The 25153-nt window shown below is 38.2% G+C and overlaps 2 protein-coding genes and 2 non-coding genes across 4 annotated transcripts in view; 1 reads left to right on the top strand and 3 right to left on the bottom strand.

The window, feature by feature from the left end:
* Nucleotides 1-1918: 1918 nt before the first annotated feature.
* On the bottom strand, nucleotides 1919-2049 carry LOC141565246 (small nucleolar RNA SNORA31). The gene has a single exon (XR_012488924.1). It is a non-coding gene; the product is annotated as a small nucleolar RNA SNORA31 (small nucleolar RNA).
* Nucleotides 2050-2585: 536 nt separating this feature from the next.
* TPT1 (tumor protein, translationally-controlled 1) lies at nucleotides 2586-7631 on the bottom strand. Its single transcript, XM_074299133.1, has 6 exons — nucleotides 6948-7631; nucleotides 6481-6554; nucleotides 5510-5700; nucleotides 5023-5128; nucleotides 4355-4471; nucleotides 2586-3137 (listed from the first exon to the last, which is right to left on the bottom strand). The coding sequence occupies exons 1-6, from the start codon at nucleotides 6973-6975 to the stop codon at nucleotides 3135-3137; spliced, it is 519 nt and encodes a 172-aa protein (XP_074155234.1). The 5' UTR covers nucleotides 6976-7631; the 3' UTR covers nucleotides 2586-3134.
* Nucleotides 3214-3342, bottom strand: LOC141565245 (small nucleolar RNA SNORA31). The gene has a single exon (XR_012488923.1). It is a non-coding gene; the product is annotated as a small nucleolar RNA SNORA31 (small nucleolar RNA).
* Nucleotides 7174-25153, top strand: part of SLC25A30 (solute carrier family 25 member 30) — an 87950-nt gene continuing 69970 nt past the window's right edge. The window contains exon 1 of the mRNA XM_074299131.1: nucleotides 7174-7250. The gene's annotated coding sequence lies outside the window, so the exon portion shown is untranslated. The remainder of the gene's footprint in view (nucleotides 7251-25153) is intronic.

Genomic DNA, 25153 nt, shown 5'->3' with positions numbered 1-25153 from the left:
TACAGGAATATCCTAAGGAAGAGTTAGTTTCAGTATATGTTCATCCACTCATGATTTTAGAGTTGCCTGGGGGTCCAAGATCACAAAGCCAGTATGTGTCTTTTGGAGTCAGGAACAGCCCTGGCTGGAATTCCTACCATGTTCTATTAATGTTGTATGGCTAAGGATGATAGAATTCCACCAATATTCACTAAGCAACTGTTGTGTAGGAGCAAGGCTTTGCCAATTGGAACTGGAGAATGCAGAAATAAAGATGGAAGATTGCCAACAGGAATTCCCATGTTCCCATGTTTTTAGATTAGTTCATACAGATGATTCAGCTAGGGTATTTTCCTGGGGATATTGCTGATTATCAAATCTTAATTTAAAAAAATGACATTTTACAAAAGCTAGCATAGAAAGAAAATTTACAAGTTATACAGCACATGTCAACTCATTTGGTTAGTTTTGCACAACTTCTTCCCCTTCTCCCCTTTCTATTTTGGGGAATAGAAACAAATATCAACTTTTTTTTTCCTTGCTGAGGCAATTGGAGTTGTGATTTGCCTAGGGAAGTGTGAAGTGTCCGAGATCACATTTGAACTCAGGTCCTCCTGACTTCAAGGCTGGTGCTCTATCCACTTAGCCACCTAGCTGCCCCAAAATATCAATTTTTAAAAAAAAGATTAGAATAAGAGTAGGAAAACAGTAAGCACTTCATTAATAAAAATCCTGCTTTATTACTAGTGGTCTATCTTGTGCATCTGATTATATTGAAATCATTTTCTCAGTATGAAGTTCAGTACACCAGGAAAGGACTGGAACTACACATCTGATTTTATCCCTTCCCTGTTCTAAAGGATCAACAGTGAGCGATGCCCATCAAGAACAACTCCATAGCTGGCCATACAGGCTCTACTTGAAATTGAAGGCAGTTCCAAACATGCAAATGCAATTCTACCTGACAATTTCCTCACCTACAGGCTTTCTAGGTAGAATAAAAGGTATTCTATCTACAAGGTTATGCTAAAGGAGAAAGCAGGTTAAATTAAATGAAGGCACCATGAATGTCAACTATGTCACCTAACAGATACAAGTTTCTGTGTCTCATAGTCAGGATCAAGAGATTTTACTTCTGGATGAGACCCTACAGAGCCCATAAGCATTCTTCCAATTAGCTGCTGGATTATTCCTAGAGATGAAATCCTGATAGTCCGAGATAACTTACTGTACAATTGAATAAACTAAAACAGGTTCCAAACTTGTCAAAAATCTGTGACAGATGAAGGGGTGGAACCTAATCATTCCTCAGCACTTTTTATAATTCATCTATTTCCACTTATTTTCCCTTCATACTTTGTCCTTCTTCGTTCACCGTCTGATTGGCTACAACCCATGTTAACTGGTAAACTCACACATGGCCATTTTAAAATCTTACATAAGGGAATAAGCTAATCATTTATGAGCTAGGTAATCCTCAACTTTAATTACTCTGAAATACCAAATTATTAGTAATAAAGACAAACCATAACATCAGATGTAAAACTCAGTTTTATTTATAGAATCCAACACTTGAGCTTCTTTAAAAAAAAAAAAATCAATCTGGGATTTCTAGGTCCCATTGATCTCTAATATTTAGATGGAGACTTATAACTACAAGCTAACACTTAGAAACCAATTCAGACTTGTCATACTTCTGTACCTAATCTTCATCAAAACTCCTGCAACAAATCTTATTTCAGAATCTGATCCATATATTCAAAATTCTAAATTATTTATCTCAAACTAGAAAACTTCCCAATCAAAATGTCTAGAGAAAATTGACAGGGCTGGGATACACATTTTTGTCAACTTCCATTCCAAAATGCCTGTGAATAAAAATTATAAAAGGACTCTAAAATATTTACATAAAGATGAGGCAATGAATTATTCAGTCACCTCTTGTATTCCCCTATTCAATCTAGACTGCCATAATCAGGCAGAGAGAAAGCGCGAGGAAAATTTTTCTTGCATCTTTGTGGAAACCTTAAAAGCAGACATAACTGCTCCAGGTCTGTCAAAGAGATGCATAAATGATCAACTCATGTGACATCTACGGAACAGGGGTTTTAGTTATTTTCTGAAACATTAACTGCACTCCTGTGAAAGCTAGTTATGGCTTGTCAATCTTCCTTCCCCTCCATTTACCTAAAAGAAAAAAAAAGATAATTTATCTTAACATTCCCTAATTGCTTTCTCTTAAATGTGTCTTCCCTACTTAGTTAACATGCATTTTAAAAGACACATACACTCCCCTCTTCTACTTTTCACTATTAAAAAGTTGAACAACCTACTCAGAGTGATCATGCTCATTTCCCCCAACCTATTTTCTATAAATTAAACTATCCCCCCCCCTCATTAAAAGTCCATTTGAAAAAAAAGTAATAAAATAAGTATATTCAATATCCACAATCCTTTACCAGTTGCCCACCACATGATCTGCCAACTAGGTATCCTTATCTACAATCCCCAGAATCTCAGGGGTGTTGTCTCCCTGCTGACTCAAGGTAAACAACCTGGATTTATAGTTGGTTGATAAATAAGCTCAGTCAGTACTCAGCTTCCAATAGTTTTACAGTTTCATTTTATTCAGTTTGGATGTAATCTCTTCCAGAGTTAACTCTACTTCAGCTTGTAGATGAAATGAAAATGTAGAAAGGTCCACTTCATATTGTTGGCACATTTGTGGGCATCTCTTCCCTTATTCGATTCAGGTTTAACTAGCAAACAAAATTTAGATTCCAGTTTCACAAGCAGTCAACTGTAGAAAAGTCTATCTGAAGAGTCTTATGCAGAAAAGTAACCTAAGACCAGGCAATGATCTCTACAATGATCCTTGAGGTACAACTGTAGCAAGTTACTGTAATTTGAGCTTAAAAAACATTAGACCAAGAGGAATTCTCTCAAATGGGTTTAAATGCGTTTTATTTTAGACAACCTACATGACATGTTTTTAAAAACAATGCCTCCACTCCAAATAAATCAAGGTCAAAAATAAATGAATAAAGCTCAAGATGACATCAGTCCAAGTTTGTCCAAGTCCTGGTGTTGTGTAGATGACAAAAAGCAGCAGCCAGTTATGATGACAGGTGGTTCAAAGTAATCAGCTGAATTTGTTACTGCAATAAAAGGAGATGAGTTAAAAGGATTTCCCCCAATATTAAACAGATACAACGGAGGCTATTTCTTTGATGTAAATGTATTCCTCTATTCAATCTGGACTGCCACAGAAAGGCAGACAGAAAGCGCGAGGACTTCTCTTTGGCACCCTAGTGCAAACCAGTGAACAACAGTAACTTGTTCAAGGTCTATCAGTGGATGCAGGTAAATGATTTATCAAGCTTACCTAATCCCTAATAAACAGAATTTTAAAATATATTTGGCTTCGCCCTCACTGTTCCCAATAAGCTACCTTTTTTTAGCCAAAGTTTTCAAACCTTATGTAGAAGCATAAAATTGTTTATTTCCCTTTTCTAAACATATGCTGAAGACTTTTGGCCTCAACTTTTTCTGACAATTCTCAGATCTGCATTTCTAGTATGGGGAATATGGGGAGAAAAAAGAAACTCCCAATTAAAAATAAATCCTACTTTCTACCTCTTGTTCAATTTACTTTCCATTCCAACAAGACTATCTCTACTTCTACATCTTCCCTTATCACCAACATAGGATCTTCTTTAATAGCCTTTTATTTTAACTTTTCACATATTAGCTATACAGGACCACCACCTTCAGGTCAAAAATTCAGGTTCTCAGCTCCCTCATCTATAAACTAAAAGTAATTAGTCTAAGTGACCTTTCCAACATAGTTCCATGATTCACACAAATCTTTTGTGAACTCCTTGTATCCCTGCTCCTACAGCAAATCTACTGGTGCCTTACAAAATAGTAGACTCTCAAGAAATGTGACCTAATTTTTTTGCCAATGAATTTTTTTACCTCAGTTAAAATCAGCAGCACTAATCATTACTACACTAATTTATGTTATGATTATTGCAAACGAAATGTAGCCTTGAAAATGTAAACAAGGTAATAATGCTTTAGTTAATATGTCTGAAGGTCTGAATGTGAACTCAAATTTTGAAACATCCACATACTTGGTCCAATAGGATGGGCCTATCTATCTAAACATTTTCTATCAGTTAAATTTTTAGTTGAAATCTATGGACATTATGAATAATTTCAGTATCTAAAAACTAAGTATTAAAATTAGATTTGGATTGTTTTGTGGAAATGACAAACTTTTGTGACTTTTACATTACCCATATCTAAGTTACAAAGAAACCTATATTCTGTATTCTAATTACTTGTTCAGTACCAAAACATTTTTACTTACACATTTCTCCATTTCTAAACCATCCTTAAAGAAAATCATATATGGGGTCACACCATCCTCACGGAAGTCCAAGAGAGCCACCATACCATCTGGATTCATGTTTTCACCTATGAAGAACTTGAGGGGAAAAGAGAGAAACAATAGTGTCACTAAGTATATGATTTTTATCACCAGAAAGATGCAAAACACTGGGATTCTACATCCTCATCTGCCCCCTCAACTTCCAGTTCTAAATTTAAGGCTTTTGATGTGCTGCACCAAGTAGCTTCCCCATTCAACTTGTGTCTATTCATAGTCGAAAGTTGAGATCTGTAGGGTAGAGGAAGGATTACCAACAAGAGCACAGCTGGAATTCCAGCAAGAGTGCCCTTTAAGGAGTAACAGATCTTTCTGAAAGCAGAGGGTCTTGGGAAAGTTAAATCATTCTGATTCTGATAGATTATTTCTAGTACTTTTAAACAAACTAAACTGCTCTGGAACAGACTCTCAGATTTTCCAAGAAAAAAGTCTGTCAATTGGGATTAAAACCCTATAGATGCATCTTGGAGGCGGTACACCAACCCCAAAGTTAAAATAAAACATTCCACAAGTTAGCAACTATACATAATTCTAAATACCAAAGCGGCCAGCGGCCCAAGAAATCTCATCTGCCCCCTGAAGATATTTACCTGATAGTTTTTAAAATTAGCAAGGATATGTTTGATTTGTTCTGCAGCTCCCGTCATAAAAGGTTTTACTCTATCTGGCTTGTGTTCTTCAAGTCTGCCTTTGATTCTAGAAGGAAAGATTCTATTTAGTTTCCTAAAATGCTGATTCCAATTATTTTCTCACAATTAAATACTGCCCCAAACACAAAATATCCACCCCGTCATGTCCTGGTAACCTACAACATCCAAATGGTAAAAATTCCTCAAAGTGCCAGCAAAGAAGTCCAGAAAGTTTTATACAAATCCCTAATCCAGAGGATTCAATTCAAAAAAGGCTTCTAATGCCAATGACAGCCTCGGGCAAACAGCTTTATGCACCTCCCCCCTTTCTTCACAAGGCTCCCCTAAAAATGGGCGAATTTTTACACAGATTCTTAGGTCACTTAGCACCATCAGCTTTTAACCCCAATGTTCGGATCTAAGTCATTAAGAGGCATCAGTCACTCACGATTTCATGTAGTCTTTGATGTACTTTTTGTAGGATTCTTTTGTGAAACTAGTTTCTTGCAGATGATGGTTTATTACTATGTCAACTCCAGTGATTACAGTGGCATCTGTTCCTTCACCCTCAGGACCTTCGGCAGAGGCATTGCCGCCGATGAGTGAGTCATCAATGGTACCCTCTGTCCTACTGACCATCTGGGTAAGAGAGGGGCAACAAAAAGGATGTTTAAGGCTCTTCTGTACAGTGTCTAAGCTGCCGATTGATTTAAAGAACAGCTAGCTAGTACATCAAGTCCAAGAATAAAGTTCCATCACTTTCTTTTCCGGCTTCCTATGCCCATTAACAGCATATGGGACCCTTTGCAAAACAGTTGTGGAAGAGCAGACACTTAGGCGACCCCCGGATGGGGGCGTGCGTCTGAAATGGAACTTGGCGCTAAGAATTCCTGACTCCCCTTCGCATTCTTCTTTTACCGCTGACGGCTGCTTCGGTAAAGGAAACTATAAAAAGCACCCACCAAAGACAAGACAAAGGATTGGAGCTGCAGCCAGCGTTCAGTTTAAACCACAGGATTTGGGTAGCAGGAGTCGCCGCCTGCCCCGCCAGCCCCGGCAGTGACTCAGGGCACGGGAAGGGCAGCGGAGGATTCGGCCGGGGAAGTCCTCTGGTTCCCTCCCAAGATAGGCAACATGGTCGGGCTTCCCCCTTCCCCCTCTCCCGCCCTCGCCAGGCTGCAGGGAGCCCCAGGCGCCAGAGGTGGCAGCAGCGCCCCTCGGGAGCGGGCCTCGCTCTCCGACACCTCCTGGAAACTTCGGTCTCGGCGGGGGCCTTCGCCAGGAAACCGCGTCTCCTCCGCCAGGAGGTGGATTGCACAACCTCCCTTCCTCCTTCCCTCGTCACCACGCCTGCGGCCTGGGTGCTGCGGAAACCCGAGCCACGCCGCGTCGCCGCCCCCGCCCCGACCCCGGCCTCACCTTCCCCTCCACCTCCAGGCACAGCCCGTTCGCGATCTCCCGGATCTTGTAAATGTCGGAGAACATCTCATCATCTGTTCGGGGACAGACAGTATTGGGGCCCCGGCTCACTCCCCGCCGCCCCGAAGCACACGTCCCCCTTCCCGGTTTTCTCCAGCACAGGCCTCAGCAACAGTGCCGCCATTCCCCCCCCCCTCCCGGGGGCCGCCGGCCCCGCGCGCGCGCCATCTCTCTCCCCCTCCCCCCCGTTAAAACCCCGAGCCCATCCGGGATCTAGAGGCCTCGCGGCGGGCGCGCGCCGCTCCTCTCCCCGGCCCCCCCCTCCCGCCCTCCCCAGGCCGCCTCGCGCCCGGCCGGGCTCGAGGCTCTGGGCAGCGGCGGCGGCGTCCACCCTCCTCTCCCCTCCCCCTCCCAGTTCTTCCTTTTCCCCAGCGCGCGGCAGTAGGGGTCGCGCGGGCAGCACTCACGGCTGATGAGGTCCCGGTAGATGATCATGGCGGCGGAAGGAGGGAGGCGGCGGTGGCGGCGCTAGCGCTGCGGGGGCCCGGAGCTCGGTGTGAGCGCGATGCAGCCGGAGCGGCGCTTGGGGGGGGAGGGGGGAGCGGGCGGAAAAGGCCGAGTCAGCCGCTCCCCAACCTCATATAGAGGGCACGTTCCCCCTACGTCACTGCCCCCCCCACCCCCGTGCATCCGGAAGCCCTGCAACCGGGGACGTGTCACGCAGGCCCCGCGGGGGAGGGGGCGTGGGGATGGAACCGAGAAGCATCCAGGTACTTTCCCGCCAAGGCACAATGCTCCGTTCCAAAGGGGTCGACGTATCCCCCCGTGTCCGGGGGGAAGGGCGGAGGGGCACCAGACCCCGTCAGGCTTGGGGGGGGTCAGCGGGCTCACCAGGGGTACCCCCGCCGGAAGGGGGCGGGGCTCGGGTAAAGCCAGGCCTCTCCTCGTTAGTCACGCCCCTGGCCCCGCCTGCCCCGCCTCCCTTCCGCTGGGGGAGACCAGCCCCACGGTTCTTGTACTGCGGAGGAGGCCTCGTCTTGTCCCCGGCCCTTCGCTCCCGGAGGTGGCTCTTTGTGTGCCAACGGACACCCGTGGCGAGGAAAATCACCTCCCGCTGCCGCCCGTTAGTTTGGTAGAACTTTGGGGGGCTCGGATGTCCCCCTTCCCATCTTTGGCTCTTGGTGCACTCCCGCTCTGCCGGACTGCCTTTGTTACGGGGGTGGGGGGGCGGGGAGGGAAGGGCTCCGAGCCGAGGAAGCGGTCCTGAGGCCATTGGAGGGTCCTGAGCAGCCTCGAGGCCGGCCAGGCCGCGGCCCCTTGGCTTAAGACACCCCGGGCCGCACTTCGCGAGTTCACCTTCATGTCTGTAAAGTGAACGGCGCTTGCGGCCACTTGCAGTCCTAAAGTGCGCCCCGGGCGCATTGGCGCTTGTCCGGCCCCGTGTGGTCATGCGACGTGTGCCCGAAAACCTCTAGGGGGGGCACTGCTTTGGACTTGTAGGTAGTTAGCCGGAGGCTTCCCGGATGTCCCGGGCTGAGCAGGAACTGGTGGTTAGGTCTTCTGTGAGTATGGATGGACTCCTCCAAACGGCAAACGCTGCCCTTGGACCGCGATTCTTGACGCATTTGTTGATTGTCCAGACTTAACGATGAAGGAAATTATGTCGATGATGCAAATTAAACTTGAACGCGTATTTTTTTGAAAACTACCTATCCCAGCATGTCCCTGTTACATCAAGCCTCAGTTTTCTCCTACAACTGAGGCCTTTTGCTCCCAGCTTTATCCCTCCTGGGCCAAGCAGAAGAAATCTGACCTAGCTTTCACAGAGAGACCTTTCAGATACTGGGCCTATTTAATCCTATCCCACTTAATTCCACAAACATTTATTTAGCTTCTTTTTATACATTAAGTACTAAACTTAGGTGCTAGGGACACTTAAGACACAAAAGTTTCTCAAGAGGGAATGTCACTCTCAAGTCTTCTCTGGTCCAGACTAAATGTCCCTCATGATAACATCCTAGATGTAGAGCTAGATGTCGTTTAGAACAAACATTTCATTTTACAGACTTCTGTCTGGTTCTGTGAGCTGTGGCTCATTGCTGCACAAAGCAGAGCCGGGTTTAGAGATCATCACTTTCAGAGTGAGGAATGAATACCGATTGCACCCTGGAAGTTCCCTGGAGCGGTAGACCTCCCCTGGTTGCAGGAAAGGTGGAGACTTTATACACAAATCATTAGTGAGAAGGGAGGACCATATGGCAATTTTTTCTTACTATGTATTGTTAGAAATGCCATCTATTAGGGATATCTTAATCTTTACCATCTGTAAGATAGGTAACTGTAGAGTGCTTGGTAGGACAATGTGATGAGGGGAAAATTACAATTGGTGCAATATAACAGATGTGAATATTAAAACTGACAGCTTTATGCTTTAAAAAGATAATTAAGGGAATTGCTGAAAAAAAGTGTAATTATGTGAATGTGATTAAATATGAGGAATTCTGAGAAACTCGTCAAGAATTTATGCAGATTAAAATAAGCAGAATCAAGAAAATGATGTGTATAATGATTGTCATTTTGTAAATAGATCAGTATAAGGTTGAACTCAGACTAAAAGGAAAAAGTCAAAACTAAGAGCAATCTGTACTGGAAAGAAATAGTGATACATTGTTATTTTTCAGTCATGTCAGGCTGAGCTCACCAGGCCCTTCTTGCCTCCACTACCTCCTAAAGCCCAAGCTTGTTTCCTTGACACTATTTATCCATCTTCTCCTCCGCCATACTCTTCAATCTTTGCCACAATCAAAGTCTTTTGAATGAATCCTGTCTTCTCATTATGTTATAAAGAATTTAAGCTTTAGTATTTGTCCTTCAATGAATAGTCAAAGTTAATTTGATTAAGTACTGATTAATTTGAAGAGTGAAACATACCTCCTTATTGTAGAGGGATGGGGATCTATTTAGTTAGAATAAATATTGTCAGAGATAATCAAGAGAGTTCATTCTGGGAGAGGTCATAAATGACTGATAAAAACACAAAAGACATGTGTTTTATTTTTGTTTTTTAAAGAAAAAGGGAATTACAGTTGTGAGTAGTGATAATGTAATACCATTATAAATAGAGAGGCAATATTGTACAATAAAAAAATACAATACATATCAGTTGAATTACTACAGTGACTCAATGGCTTTAACTTGTCCTCTTGGCATCCTTCTAAGAGTTGTTATTTTTCACTTTTATTTTTTTCCAATTGCATGTAAAGATAGCTTTTTAACATTCAATTTTGTAAGATTTAGAGTTCCAAATTTTCTTTTTTCCCTCCTTTATCTACCTTTTCCTCAAGATAGCAAGCGATCTGATATAGGTTATATATGTATAATCATTTTAAATATATTTCTGGGTTAATTGTGTTGGGAAAGAAAAACCAAAACAACAGAAAAAGAAACAGAAAAGAAAAGAATTTTTAAAGTAAAAATAGTATGCTTCAATCCACATTCAGTCTCTATAGCTCTCTTTCTGGATGTAAGTTGAATTTTCCATCCCAGTTGTATTAGAATTACCTTGAATCAGTGTATTGCTGAGAAGAGCTAAATCTATCATAATTATCATATAATCTTGCTGTTACTGTATACAGTATTCTTCCAGTTCTGCTCCTTCACTCAGCATCAGTTCATGTAAGTTTTTCCAAGCATTTCTGAAATCAGCCTGTTCATCGTTTCTTATAAAACAGTATTCTATTGCCTTCATATAACTTATTTAGCCATTCCCCAAATGATGCCCCCTCTCCTCAATTTTCAATTCCTTGCTACCATAAAAAGAACAGCCCCAAACATTTTTGAATATGTTATTTATCACTTTTAGTTAAAGAAACTGAGTTACAAAAAATGTGTTGCTTATTCATGTTCGCTTTAAAAGTTTTTGGCAAAGACCAACTGGGTGTCACATTTCTTGGTTCCTTATGTAGTGCATTTTCCATTGGAAATGTCTTTGTAATCAGAGAAAGCTACATGCTTTGAAGCCACTTCCAGTGTTTAACTCACATGCTGCAGCCCTAATTATGGTTGAATATCATTCAAAAAAAAAAAGGAAACTGAGTTATTTTCCTTATTGAAACTAAGTAAAACTAATTTATCTCAATTTTATCCCTGTGTGTTCCCACTATAGACATGAACCTTAATTCTTTCATAGTAGATTCCTATCCTAGTAGATGATTTTTCTGAACAACCAAAAAAAAATTATTTCCTAGGGAGTAGTGATTAATATCCATAAAAGGAATGAGTCCTCTCCCTCCTGCCCCAAACTAGCCACACTGGTCCTTCAGAGAGAGCAATACACTCTTATTTAAAGTATTCTCAGTTTGATATGGGACTTGCCGGAGCCTGTGATCTATTGGCATAGCATATAATGGAATCACTTTAAAATTAAATAGTAGGTGAAATTTAGCTAAACAAAATTAAAGTAGTATAATTTCTCATTCTGGGTGGTTGAATAATTTCCCCCTTTTTAATATAAATTGTATAGTTTAGGGCTTTGCTTTTTTTTTTAATTGTATAATTTTTATGGATTTTCAGCATCTAACTTAAAGAGACTGATTACTCTTTCTTTAACCTCTCTAAACTTTAGCCAAACTCTGACCTGTACAGGACAGTTCATTACCTCTGTTCAAGTCTAAACACAGGTTATCCCATTTCCCTCCTTACTGCTGATTCTTAGAACCTTTCAAGGTTCAATCCAAGTGTTACCTCCCTTAATGTTTCTTTCATCATCCTCCAGTTGTTAGTTGTCTTTCTTTCCAACCAAATTTGTCAATTTATGTTGCATATATCATATAATTGCTGGTCTGTATCCCTTTGTAAAATGTAAGCTCTTTGAAGGTAAAGAATGTCTCACTTCTTTTTATTTCCTATTATTTTTTATTCCCACACCTCAATTCCATCTTTATCTGTGCTTGACATTTAGATACTTAAAAGTTGCTTGTTTGAAACAAGGACGTTTTCAGAAGCTTCTATTATCTTCTATTTTCCCTACAGAAGTAGATCATATAGAACTGAGGATCATTTTAAAATTTTTCCTATTTCTTGGGTTGTTATGGCCAAAACTTGTCTTTGGGACACAGATCTAATAATGGTATTGCTAGATCAAAGGGGATACACAGTTTGATAGCCCTTTTAAGCATAATTCCAAATTATTCTCCAGAATAGTCGGATCTTCACAACTCTACCATTGTCCATTGGGACATGTGTCCCAATTTTTTCCACAATCCCTCCAACATTTGTCATTTTCCTTTTCTGTCATAGTACTCAATCTGATAAGTATAAAATGGTACCTCAGAGTTGTTTTACTTTACATTTCTCTAGTCAATAGTGATTTAGAACATTTTTAAATATTTAAAATATTTTTAAAATCTATAGATAGATTTAATTTCTTCCTGTGAAAATTGTCTGTTCATATAATTTGATCACTTGGTAACTTGGGAATGACTTCTATTCTTATATTCTATTCTATTATCAGTTCTCTATATATTTGAGAAATGAGGCCTTTATCAAAGAAATTTACTATAAAATATTCCTCCCAGTTTTATACTTTCTAATGTTAACAGCATTGGTTTTGTTTATATGAAAAGTTTTTAATGCATTCAAAGTTATCCACCTTTCTTCCTGTAATCCTTTCTGTCACTTGCATGGTCATAAATTCTTCCCTTATCATAGATCTGGCTGATAAATTATTCCATGCTCCCCTAATTTGCCCAAGGTATCAACCTTTTATGTCTAAAGCACATTTCTATTTTGACCTTATCCTGGTATAAATGTGTGAGATATTGGTTTATATTTGGTTCCTTGCAGTTTTTATCAAACAGTGAATTTTTGTTCCAAAAGCTTGGATCTTTGAGGTTCTCCTTGTAGTTGTTTTGACATTAATGTCAAAAATTCTAAATTTATATCTTGATATTCCCTTTCATCATAGTAACTCTTAATGATCAGGTTCCTGTTCTTGTTTGCTCATTTTTCCAACCTATTTCTTGATTTTTAACTTGATGTTGAAGTTAGATTTTGCCTCAGGAGACAGCTAGATGTTGAAGTGGATACCTGGCCTTGGAAGCAGGAAGACCCAAGTTCAAATCCAGCCTCAGACAACACTTCCTGTCTGATCCTGGGCAAGTTGATTAATCCCAATTGTCTCAAAAATAAATAAACAAATAAATAATAGACTTTGTCCCTGGGATAGAGGAGGCACTGTGCCAAGCTTCATATTTTTGTCCTACTGTTCTCAGAACTAGTTCTGGGCTTACATGTTTTCAATGCTTCTAAGGTGATATGATCCAAAGAGAGGTATGGTCAAAGCTCTCCTTGCCTCTGCTCTGGTCTCTTTACTCAGAAAAGAGCATGATTCCCCTGCCGCTGTTCCAGTTAATCTTTTAATTTTTGAAGTGTATCTTTGAGCTGAAAGAAATGGAGAGAACTTCTTTGGTTGTTGGTATGGTAACAGTTTCTTTCCAGAGTATCTGGAAACAGATACAGGGGAAACAGTAATGTTAATTAATGAAAGAAAACTCTTTTTTTCTAGAACACCAGGATATAATGACATTTAAAATCTCTTTTAATTGAAAGGCTTCATAAAGTAGAAGCTTCAGAAATGTAAATGGATAGAAAATGTCCAAAATTTAATTTACAAAAAAAATTTTAGAAAAGTAATTTTTTGCTGACACAGAAAAGTATTCTCAAGCTATATATAATAGTTTATGGTAATAGTATAGTATGTGATAGTAGTAATAGTTTCAAGGGAATTGACACATTATCATGACAAACAAGTCTGGACTATAATGTGTTCTCTTCTATTAGGTAATTATTATTCTCATTGTACAAATTAAGAATCTAAAGCTAGGAAATTAAATCATTTGTCCATGTTCATGCAACGAGTGTCTTAATGGGTTCCTGCCTCAATATATAATGTTCACATTCATCTGTAAGAGTCTAGAAGCCAATATTTTTGTCACTAACTGCCCAAGTTTGAAAACACTTGATTTGGGACTACTTAGCCTCTTTTGACTGGGAATTTTATAGTCTATGATGCTAGCTTGTCATCTCACAAACTTATTTTTAAGATGAACAAAAGCTTTAATGTAATATGGATATTTTCTACAGTTTTAATTCAAAATAATGGATAGCCTGATAAGATTTGAATAGCCTTGCTATTTAAATTTAGAGCAGGTTTAAAGTCTAAATGTCAATTTTATATATCTTTTTGTCACATTCCTGCAAACTTACTACTGTAGTAGTCCTAGAGTGTAAAATCAATTCAACTGAACATTTACTAAGAGCTGACAAGTTCAAGGCTTCTGTTTCCTTAGGCTCTGGAGAGGTAACTATAGAATAGGAAAAACATTCCCTAAGCTGAAAGAATTTATATTCTCCTGGGGGAAAACTTACATCCTACTGTCCTATTTTAATCCTGTTCAAATTAATGTCCTATTGTAAAATTTAAAGAAATAATGTTTCTGAAATTTTTTTTGAAAAACTGGAGAACACCAATCAAATATAAGCTGCAAATATATGTGGCTACAACAGGTTCTTCAGAGAACAGCATATTCTAGTTTCTGGCTGAATTTACTTTTCCCTGAAAACTTTTTTGTTTATTGAACAAATTAACATTAAAGCATTAATACTTAGGTATCAGCTTAACTATAGGTGAGCCAAAAGGTTGATTCTAAAAATCCACAAAGACTCAAAAAATTAATTTTAAAATCCATGAGGAGTAAAAGTTGGCTTAATATCAGCTTTTAAAGCAACAAGGCTTTTTAACAAAAGCAAAATAAAAACCCGAGTTTTTTCTTGGTGCTCAAAAGTTTCCCAGACCTATAGTCCAATTTCCCATAGAGGTGGCTCTTAATATATTAATTTTGAGAGATGGATCCAAAGTAACAAAACCAACACGAAATAAATACAAATAAATTGATAAAGTAGTAAGCATAGATGGGGGAGAGGAATTATAGTAGTAACAGGACAGAAAGCAACAAGCCTTCTGGAAGAAAGAAACAAGGGGTTGATGAGAAATTGAGGCTCTAAGCCTAGATGGATCAGCTCTTTTTCTGGTTGTCTGATTACCTCTCTCTCCTTCCCCAAAGTAACCAAGGGCAGGTCCAGATAGCAAATGAATTCGCTATCAATGCTGTATTAAAACAAAGTCTTTATTGATAGTAAAGGGATAAACAGGCCTTTGGCCTCCAGAAAGGCCAAACTGCCTGGCAAAGGGGATGCCAGAACCAAAGTTGGTGGGCACAAGAAAAGGATAAACCGAGTGCCAGGATTACATTTTTAGAAATTCTTTTTATACATAACCAGGGTCATAAAACAAAGTTTGCACAGAGATGTTATCCAAGAGGTTCCGGAGATATTTGTAAATAAGACAGGAATTTCTCTTAATCTTTTGTGTCTCAAGTTATCTCCTTTAAGCTCTCCTCAGACGGAATTTCCTGCTGATTATTTGTATCTTGGGCTATCTCTTTTTGACCTTATCAGGGTGAAGTAGAAGGGAGGGAGAGCAGAGGAAAGGAGGGAGGAAGCAAGAAAGGAAAAAGAAGGAAGATGAGAAAGGAATGTGAGAAATAATTAATTTGGACTCTTACTCTATTCTAATCAGTATTAATCAGTTTGATATTCTATATAAATCTCAGAGAATAGGTTCTTATAATGAGCTACAAAATTTAATATAATGTTTACTACTTGTTTACCAAGTTATTAGGCTCACTTGCACAATCACAAGAATACTGACAAAAATATCTCCAAGCTGTTTTATTCACCTTCCCTGTCCAAACAGTGTGTATGGGATGCTTTGATGCTTTGGAAAGTCCCCCAATTTATTTTTGTATGTCTGGACTGATGTGAGTTGAGGTCCCTTTAAGATTCCTTTCTGATTCCCAACCCCACATGGCTGAAGAAGCTAGGATCTTTGATTCACAAATTCTGGTCAAAAAGCACCCCTTTGAATTCCAATGATATTGGGCTTTCCCAGCCCCCACCAGATCTGAGCTAACTTGGGCTTTCCCAGTCTCCCACTATCTGCTCAGGTTTCCCCAACCCCCACAAACAGCTTCTTCCTTATCTAAAAACCCATTGAATTCTATTCAATGCTAACCCTGGCCGAAACCAGCCAGGAGCCTGGGACTCCACCCACCTTCAAGATAAAAAGGGAACCCTGGAGCCCAGTCTTTTGCAGGAGCCTTAAACATGGTGTCCTTATGTAAGAGTTGTAAGAGTTTCTGTCCACCCGGTGGCCAGCTCTGGCCCTGGTGTCTTTCTACCTTTACCCTTACTTCCAAACCCCTAAATTCCTTTACAGGAGACTCAGCGTCGTCACTAGACTGCATTTAACTATGTATCCTTGCGCCGAACCAAATGGGGTTTCCCCTTTCCTAACTCTCATCAGGACCATTCTCTCTTGTCTACCATGAGCAGGTAACCATCTTATGACCATTTAATCAGTGGAAATGCCCCATGTTTCACCCAATCTGTGACCCCTGCTAATATGTAATTTTTGGTCCTCAAGAGCAAGATCTGTTTTCATGATCCTTGCCATTTCAAAGTTTTCAGAGTTTTGCCCTTGGAGGTGCAGTGACATCTTCGAATTGCAATGAACTGCAGTTATTATACAAAGGGAATAATACTTGTACTGTCTTTTGGGGTTTGGCAAATGAAAGTGCTTTATAAACTGCTTAGCACTAAATAAATATGGACTGTTATTGTAGGGACCCATCTATGCTAAGCACTAGGAATATAAATACAAACTCCCTGTCCTCAAGAATAAAGGAGCTAAGTCATCGAATTTCTATTGATCATGTACAAGAAACTTATTTACTTTTTATCTCATCTGGTGACCTAAAAGTGCTTTGTACATGGTGTGTGATTAATGAAAATTTGTTGAACTCAAATTTAGTTCCATTGTGAACTAGTAAATAAACTGATCCAAAGGATTAGGTTCCAGCAGTGTGCCTATGCATTATCCTAGTAGTCAAAAAAGGAGAGATACTGAATAATGCTTCAAGTCATGTCAAGCTCATTAGGAAATGATATTATGTCAATAGTTTACCTATTCTGTTTAGTTAAACTCTCTATGGTATCAATCAAACTGTTCCTGAAATATATTTTCTAGCTTGCTAGAATAATAATAGGCAACAAGTTTTACTAAAACGCAGCTTTTGAAAGTCCTTGAAGGAAATGTTTGATTAATTCTACTACCAAAACATCTTTTAAAAAAAATAACAATCTATGTCAACTTTTTCCCAAAGGTCAGTCTAAGAAAAACAAAACAGCATTAGGTTGTATGCATACTTTAATTCTTTCAAGCTGGCAGTATGCATATGGAGCTGCAGATTGAAATGAGCACTAGAAAGGGTTAGGGGAGAGGAATTATAAAGCCATAGAGCAAGAAAGTGCTCCTGACTCAGAATGTCTTTCCTATTGTCAACCAAGATTACAGTTTCCATAAAGCAAGGAAGTGTCCCTGATTCAAGATGTCTGTGTAAGCTTAAGCTATTCTTGTGGTTACTGTCACAGCAAAAAGGATTTTGGGTTTACTCAGCATTACAGAAAACTTTGTTGGTATGTCAGCCAATGGGGATGTTCAATCTGCCTCCTTATTGGTTGATTCTGATTCCCAGATTAGTCCAACCTCTTTTGAATAGTAAGGGAACTCAAGCAAATCAAGGTGGTTAATAAAATCATTAACTACCTTAGTTATACATCAAGTAATATAATTCTCAGCATGTCACAAATAGATATAAATAAATACATTTTCAAAACCTTTGCTTAATTTTAAGTGGTCTAACTAAAACTTTTTTCTTTTCATCCATGTCTTCACTTCTAGACAGATACAAATAGCATATCTTTGATTGGAGATTCATATGCATAGGGAAAAAAATTGGTAAGGAAGTGCACAAGGAAGAAAGGCTGAAATAACATTGATTGATCCATTCTTCTTTCTCTGCCCCTTCTCCTGCCCCCTTTTTCAGATAAATTCTGTTTTTATGGATAGAAGAAAAAAACAAACCAACTTAATTCCCTCATTGCATTTCTGTATTTCCTGATGGCATCTTCCATTGCTAGTAAGAGTTACAGGGAAAGGTAGAGCATAATACAAAGGATAAGAAACCTTAATATCAATTCCAAACTTTTGAATTCTAGATATTTGGATTTCAATTTAGTTTGTGTTTATCTTGGTTGCACATAATCATTTGCACATTATCTTCCCCAGTAAATTAAAGCTTCTTGAGATTAAGAACTAATTTTTTTTTTTTTCTCTCCTCTTTGTATCCACCAGGGTTTAGCATACACATATATCCTGGATCTTAGCCTGTAGTTGATATAGTTGATTTTACTATTGTAAAGCAAAAACAACAAAACAACAACAACAACAAAAAACCCAACCCAGACATTTAGGAAATGTTGTAAAGAAAATTCCCATTGTACTGTGTTAATTGATTGACAGATTCTTCATTTTTCTGAAAATGGATCTTTGGGGAAACAATATAAGGTATTTGATAGTTTGTGAGGAATTGAAATAAGTATTTGCCAAGATTCTGTGGAAGATAAAGTTTATCTTTAGCTTTCCAGTCCTTAGAGTAGTTAGTAGCTTTGAGGTGGGAATTAGAGATAACAAATGATATATTGAAGCGTATTTTCATGCTTTTAAAAAGAACCCTATAGGTTCCTGTTACTTCCAAAAATAGTCTTCAATATAAGAACATGTTTATCTGTACAATTTGCATTTTAGTCCTCTTTAGTAGTAACCTAGACAATATATATTGGAAACTTTTTGACCTTTTTCAATCTTTCTAAATAGGTAACTACAATTATTAATCTAGCACCAATATAAGTATGAATGGTATTGTGTCTTTGTGCACTTAGAGTTATTTCCATGAGGAACCATTTTGTTAGAAAAATAAGATCAATTCTATTTAAAACAGCAACAACAACAACAAACCAAAAACTCTTTAAGTGTTAACTTGCATAAGTTGAGTAAGGTACAAGGTTAAACTCACACATGAGTTCTATAAATACCCCAGAATAAGTGGTATGTGAAGTATGAAATGATTGAGGAAACAAAGGTTCAGTCTTCCAAGCATATTGATTTATTAAATAATACATGCCAATTACCTAAAAAACAAGGACCAGAACCCTTCCTCAGTTTAGGACTGGAAAATCCAGGGGGAGACAGACTTTTTATACATGAAAAAAAAAAAAAAACACAATCAAATAAGCCCATTTAATTAAAAGGAAACAATATAATATTAGGTAGTCTGATTTCTAATTGGATGAAAGATTAGGGACTTTCTAAATTGGGAGAGATTGAATAGGTGTAATTCCCCCAATAAAGAAGAAGTGATATTGTTCTCCCTCCAAGTAACTGTAAACAATCTAAGTAAAGTGGAAACACTAAATGACTGATCAGTATGGGACCAGTTTTCAAGTAAGAGAGATGTGATGGGTCGTGTGAGATATTCAATTGTAAGAAAAGTCTTTACAACAATATTTCTTCCAGAGTGTCCTCTTACATTAACAAATAGTACTGAAGAAGGGAGCCCAAAACTCTAAAAATCCTTAAAGGAGAAATTCTTCTTGGACTCTGCCTCAGTGAGGGACAACCCCCCCCAAAGGGAAACAAGATAAACAGCTTCATTCTGTTATCTAGGTGGGGTTGGTTCAGTCTTGAGCTAAGAGAATTCCAACCCTATTCAATTAAAGAAACTCATTCAATTCTATTCAAATTCAACTCAAGCTGAAACCCAGTTTGCAGCCAAAAACCTTATAAAAATGGCAATTTAAAAACTCATTTCTTTGCAGAGGTTCTAAACATGCCATGTTGTGCCATGCTTGCTATGCCAAGGAGGCCTCTGCCCACTGGAGTATATTCTTTCCTATTCTACCCTCTTTTATCTCACCTATTTCCCTAACAAGACTTTATGCCTCTCTTTAAGATTTCTAACCTTACTTCCCAATCCCTATAAATAAACTCTTTTATCAATCTAGGGTTTTGGGTTTGTAAATTCCCTACCTTTGTGCCAAATCCCAAGGTGGTGCAGGTGAGCCAAACCTCTCCATTTGGTTCCCTAAACCCCAAACCTGCTACTAGACCTTATTATTTAACTCCCTGACCATCAGAAACCCTAATCTCATTTTGGTTCCCTAAATCTAGACCTTATCATTTGGTTCCCTATAAAAGGAAACCCCAAAACCTTCACCTCATCAGTACTTTTAAGACAAAAGGGGGAAAAAAAGGAAAAAATTAGCACATTTGATCAATACATCAAAAAAAAAAAAAAAAAAAAAAAAAAGCCTGAAAATATGTGTGGTGTAGAATGCATGTAGATCATTCACCTCTGCAAAGGGATAGGGTAGGAATATCTTCTCACATCTCTTACTTTGAGCCATCCTTGTTCATTTAAATTTTGTAAAATCACTTTTGATTTGTATGTATGTTGTTCTTTCCATTTACATTTTCTTAGTCATTGTGTATATATATATATATTTTAACATGCTTTATTCCACATCAGTTTGTGTAAATCTCATGCTTCTCTGTGCTCATCAGATTTTTCACTTTTTTACAGCAGTAATATTACTATACATTCATTTTCTACAATTTGTTTAGTTTTTCAATCAATGTTGTTTACCATGCAATTACTATTATAAAAAGTAATGCTATAAATATTTTAGTGTTTATGGAGTCTTTCTTTTTGTCAGTGATCTCCCTGGAACATAATGTGTAGCAATAGAACCTCTAAATTTTTATTTAATTCCACATTGATTTCCAGAATAGTTATACTAATTCACAGCTTCACCAACAATGTATCAGTATGTTTATGATGAGAGTTAGGTAAGGGGTAACCCCTTTTGGTTCGGTGCAAGGATACATAGTTAAATGCAGTCTAGTGATCATGCAGAGTCCCCTGTAAAGGAATTTACAGTCCCAAAAACCTAGATTGATAAAGGAGGTTTATTATGGGATTTGGAAGTAAAGTTAAAGTGTAGTTAGTTAGTAAAAGGTAAAGGTAGAGACAAAGGGGCACCGGTAATAGGATTCCAGTGGACAGAGATCCTTGGTACCCAGGCGTAAGGCTGCCATGTTAGGAATCTCTCCAAAGAGAGAGCTCTAGCTTGGCTCTTTTATAATGAAAGATTTAGCCAAAGAGGTCTGTGGGTGGAGTCCCAAGTTGGCTCAGATCTGGGTGGGGGTTGTGAGAGCCCAGATCTCCAATTGGAATTCAAAGTGGTGCTTTTGACAGGATTTGTGAATCAGAGGTCCTAGCTTCTTGAATTAATAATGCATCAGCTAGGAGGGGCTGGGACTCAGAAAGAATAAATCCATCTGAAAGAACTCATTTCTTAAAGGGAGCACAACCCACATCATTTGTTTTTCATAATCTCTCCAGTATTGACTCTCTCTCCAGTTCTTATATTTTCTCATCTTTTCCATTTTACAGTGTGTGGGGTTGAAACCTCAAGGTTGTTGTGATGAACATTTCTCTTATTAGTGAATTAGAGTATTCTTTCATGTGATCATTAATAGTTTATAATTCTTTTGAGAACTATTTGTTCATATCATTTGAATACTTAGGTAATGGCAAGTAGCTTTGGTTGGAATTGTGTGTATGTGTGTATATACATATATAAATTTATATATATATGTATATATATATTTATATGTATCTTGTATACTTACAACAAAAACAAACAAGTGTGTATATATTTGCATAGTTTTAGATATATAATACATATATATCTATATATATAATACATACATGAGAATATATTATTAGAATATTAGAATTTGATTAGCATGAGAAAATGATTATTAATAGCCAATGATCTGGGGAAATCCAGAGTTCTTGCCTTTTTCTGTAGTCTTCATTTCAAAGGACATTGAAGGACATTGCTGATAATGAGATTAGAATAATTTTCTTAATAATCTTGTTCAGACCTCACCCTGGTGGGGAAGACATTATGCTCTAAGGGGCTGGGATAGTCTCTCTGTGACTTGTTACTCTTAATCTCATTAATATTCATTATCTTATAAATTGTTAGCCAATCAGAGTTGATTATCACCCTCAGGAACATCTTTATTCTGAGGGCATATAAACTGTGAGTCCTCCACCAGGATTGATTTTGGCATTCAAGAATATCACTGATCTTTTATTAAAAATGCTGGCTAGGAGTAAATCATTGTAACTATCCCATATTCACCTCTAAACAACTATAAAATAGTGTCCCCAAACAAATCCTGGAAAAGCAGGACTAGCAAAAAGACAGGATAAGGTAGTCTTATAGCCCACAAAACTTGGAAGATTGACATGAGAGGTCTGTCTCACTCTGTAAAAGGCAAGAATAGTCCAGGACAAGAAACATCCCAGCAAACCAGCAGCAAGCCCCACCTCAGCAAACCAATGGGAGATCCTAAGCTGCAGTGTAGTGGAGCAGGCAGACCCCAATATCAGAATCCTCTGTGTGCTTCAGCATAGCCTGGGGAACTGGCAGACTCTAGTTCTAAGCATTGGCATAGCTCTGGGCAAACAGATAGTTACCAGCACCAGTCCTCATGCTTCAGCAAAGCCCCAAGCTAAAATAGGTAGATATCAACCTTAGGGTGCCTAAGTAAACAAACAGTTGCAGCATAGCAGTCTCCATTACCTGACTTCAATGTAGCCCTGGGGAAATGCAGAAATACTCAATTGGCTTTAGCACATGGCAGACATCATTACTTTAGCACCAGGTAAGCTGCCAGACCCCTATACCTTCCAGCAGTGCTAGCCATGTGCTTCTCAGCATAGAGCCAGGGCCTTAGGGCAATATCAGTGCAGCACTAAGTTAATAGCTAAGGCCCATAGTCCCTGGCACAAGAAGTCTGAGACAGCACCCCTATCCTGGTAGCAAAGCTGAAATTTAAAAAAAAAGAAAAAAGGCCAAAAAGATGAACAAAAAAATGACAATAAAAAAGAATAGGACCATAGAAAGTCATTATGGTGATAGCAAAGATCAGGACACAAACTCAGAAGAGGACAATAATGTCAAAATGCCTATGAACAAAACGCCGAATAAAAATAGGAAGTGGTCTCAAACCCAGAAACAACTCATAGAAGAACTTAAAAGGGAGCTTAAAAATCATATAAGAGAGAGAGAAGAAAAATTGTGAAAAGATGCAAAAGAATTATTAAAAAAGAGTTGACAGCTTAGAAAAATAAAATTGCTTACAAAGTACACTTGATGAAATGGAAAAAGAAGTGCAAAAGCTCACTGAAGAAACCAACTCCTTGAAACTTAAAATTGGGCAGGTGAAAGCTAATGACTCTATGAGATATCAAGAATCAAACTAACAAATTCAAAAGAATGAAAAAATAGAATAAAATATATAAATGTTAGAAATTGTCTTGACAATTAGGAAAAAATAAAATACTATTAAAAATGCTGGCATTATTAATAAAAATTATTAAATTACCCAGAAATTATGTCTCTCAAAATGTTTAAATGCCACAGACATAGATGTATAATGTTAATTGTTATGGGATTTTAGATGCCAAAGCCTTATCAAGAAATTTAGGCTCATTGTGTTTATTCAGACAGGACTGGGAAAATGTTATTTCTCCTTTTTGTCTTACCCTTTTTGGTAAGCCTCTTTGACCAAGACTTGAGTAATCCAAGTCACATACTCCAAGACTCTCACCTGAATATAGCCAAGCCCCTAGGTATACAAGTATTCATTCTCTCATTGATTGTTGACCAATCAGAGTTGATTTCCAACCTCAAGAACACCTCCTCTTCCAAGGGCATATAAACTCTAAGTCTACTGGCTTAAGGAGTCTTTCCCTCCCAAACTTTTTAAAACACTACAAATCCATCTGCTACCCATAAGTGTAAAAGGTCTATGTCTAATTTCTGAATAATATGATCTTTAATGTTATAGACTAATTTAAAATTTATTACAGAATATGGTATAAGGTGTTATTTCTATTTTCTGCCAAACTATTTTACAGTTTTTTCAACAATTTTAATCAAATGAAGGTAATTTCCAGAGTGATTTTTGTTTCCTGATTTATTGCACACTGGGTTATTGAGTTGCATCATTCAGCCATTCCCCAATTGATGGGCATCCACTCAATTTCCAATTCTGATTTTAACTTTGTCACTAATAAGGAATAAAGATAACTTTACAACTAGGAACAAATTAGTGTTCTAACTGCATTATTTTATAGTTAAGAAAACTGAGTCCCACCAAGACATTGTTGGTGAAGCTGTGAATTGATTCAGACATTCTGGAGAGTAATTTGGAACTATGCCTAAAGGGCTAAAAACTGTACATACCCTTTGATTCAGCAGTGTCACTAATAGGTCTGTATCTTAAAGAGATGATAAAAGAGGGAAAAGGATCCAGTTGTGCAAAAAAAAAAAAAAAAAAAAAATGTAGTAGTTCTTTTTTGTGTTGTGAAGAATTGGAAATTGAGTGGATGTCCATCAGTTGGGGAATGGCTGAATAAGTTGTGGTATGTGAATATAATGGAATATTATTGTTTTATAAAAAATGATCAGTAGGATGATTTCAGAAAGGCCTGGAGAGAGTTAGATGAAGTGAAGATGAGTAAAGTGAAAAGAACCAGGAAAATATTGCACATAGGAATGGCAAGATTATTTTGATCAACTATGATCGACTCTTCTCAGCAATACAGTGGTACAAGAAATTTCCAATGGATTTGGGATGGAAAATGCCATCCATATCCAGAGAGAGAACTATGGACACTGAGTGAGGATTAAAAGCTACTATTTTTCACCTTTTTAATTTTTTAATTTTTGGTTTGCTTTTTCTTTGTTGTGGTTTTTCCCTTTTGTTCTGATTTTTCTTTTCCAACATGATCAATATAGAATCTATATATCAGTTTGCTTTCTGTCTTGGGGAGAGGAGAGATAGAGTAGAGAAACAGAGAAAAACTTGGAACTCAAAATCTAACAAAAATAAATGTTGAAAACTATATGTAATTGGGAAAATAAAACACTTTTGGAAAATTAAAAAAGAAAAGAATCTGAGTCCCAAAGAGGTAAAACAAATTGCTTATGCTGAGCAATTGGGATAGTTCTGACTCTGGAACAGTTCTTGCCTTGGTTTCCTCATCTATAAAATGAGAGCAATAGTATTAATTTTTCATATGGAGTTTTTGTAAAGCAATTCAATTAAACCAATCATCTATTCTTATTATTTCTATTAAATTAATCCTAATCTAGTTGGTTAGGATTTAAGACTGATTTCTGTAATCTGGGGTTCGGCTTCTGTTCTAACAAAGTGATTTCTTTCTGACTGCCAAGCATGCTCTGTCAGAAGGCTTCCTCTGGGATTTGTTTTGTTGAAGAAGAGTTTCCCCCTGCCCTAACTCAAAAAAGAATGGTAAACCCAATTTTACTAGGTGAAGCAAGACTTTGGTTACAGTTCTTTGGCTAACTTCAGAGCTAACTGAGCCTTCTATGGCCCTTGTCCTCCCCACCTTCCATATGTTCTAACATTGCTGCTTTTCTGAGCTGTTGAGATAAGCCTGTGCCCTGGCAGAATGAAGCCAGAACAGCTGCCGGGCCTCTCTGTGTGGGCAAGCAGCACATGTGAGCAGGTTTCCCTGGGGATTAATTCTCTTCTCAGGCAAGGAAA

Source organism: Sminthopsis crassicaudata, chromosome 3, assembly GCF_048593235.1.
Source record: "Sminthopsis crassicaudata isolate SCR6 chromosome 3, ASM4859323v1, whole genome shotgun sequence".
Taxonomy (NCBI): Eukaryota; Metazoa; Chordata; class Mammalia; order Dasyuromorphia; family Dasyuridae; genus Sminthopsis; species Sminthopsis crassicaudata.
This window is presented reverse-complemented; position numbering and strand designations above follow the sequence as displayed.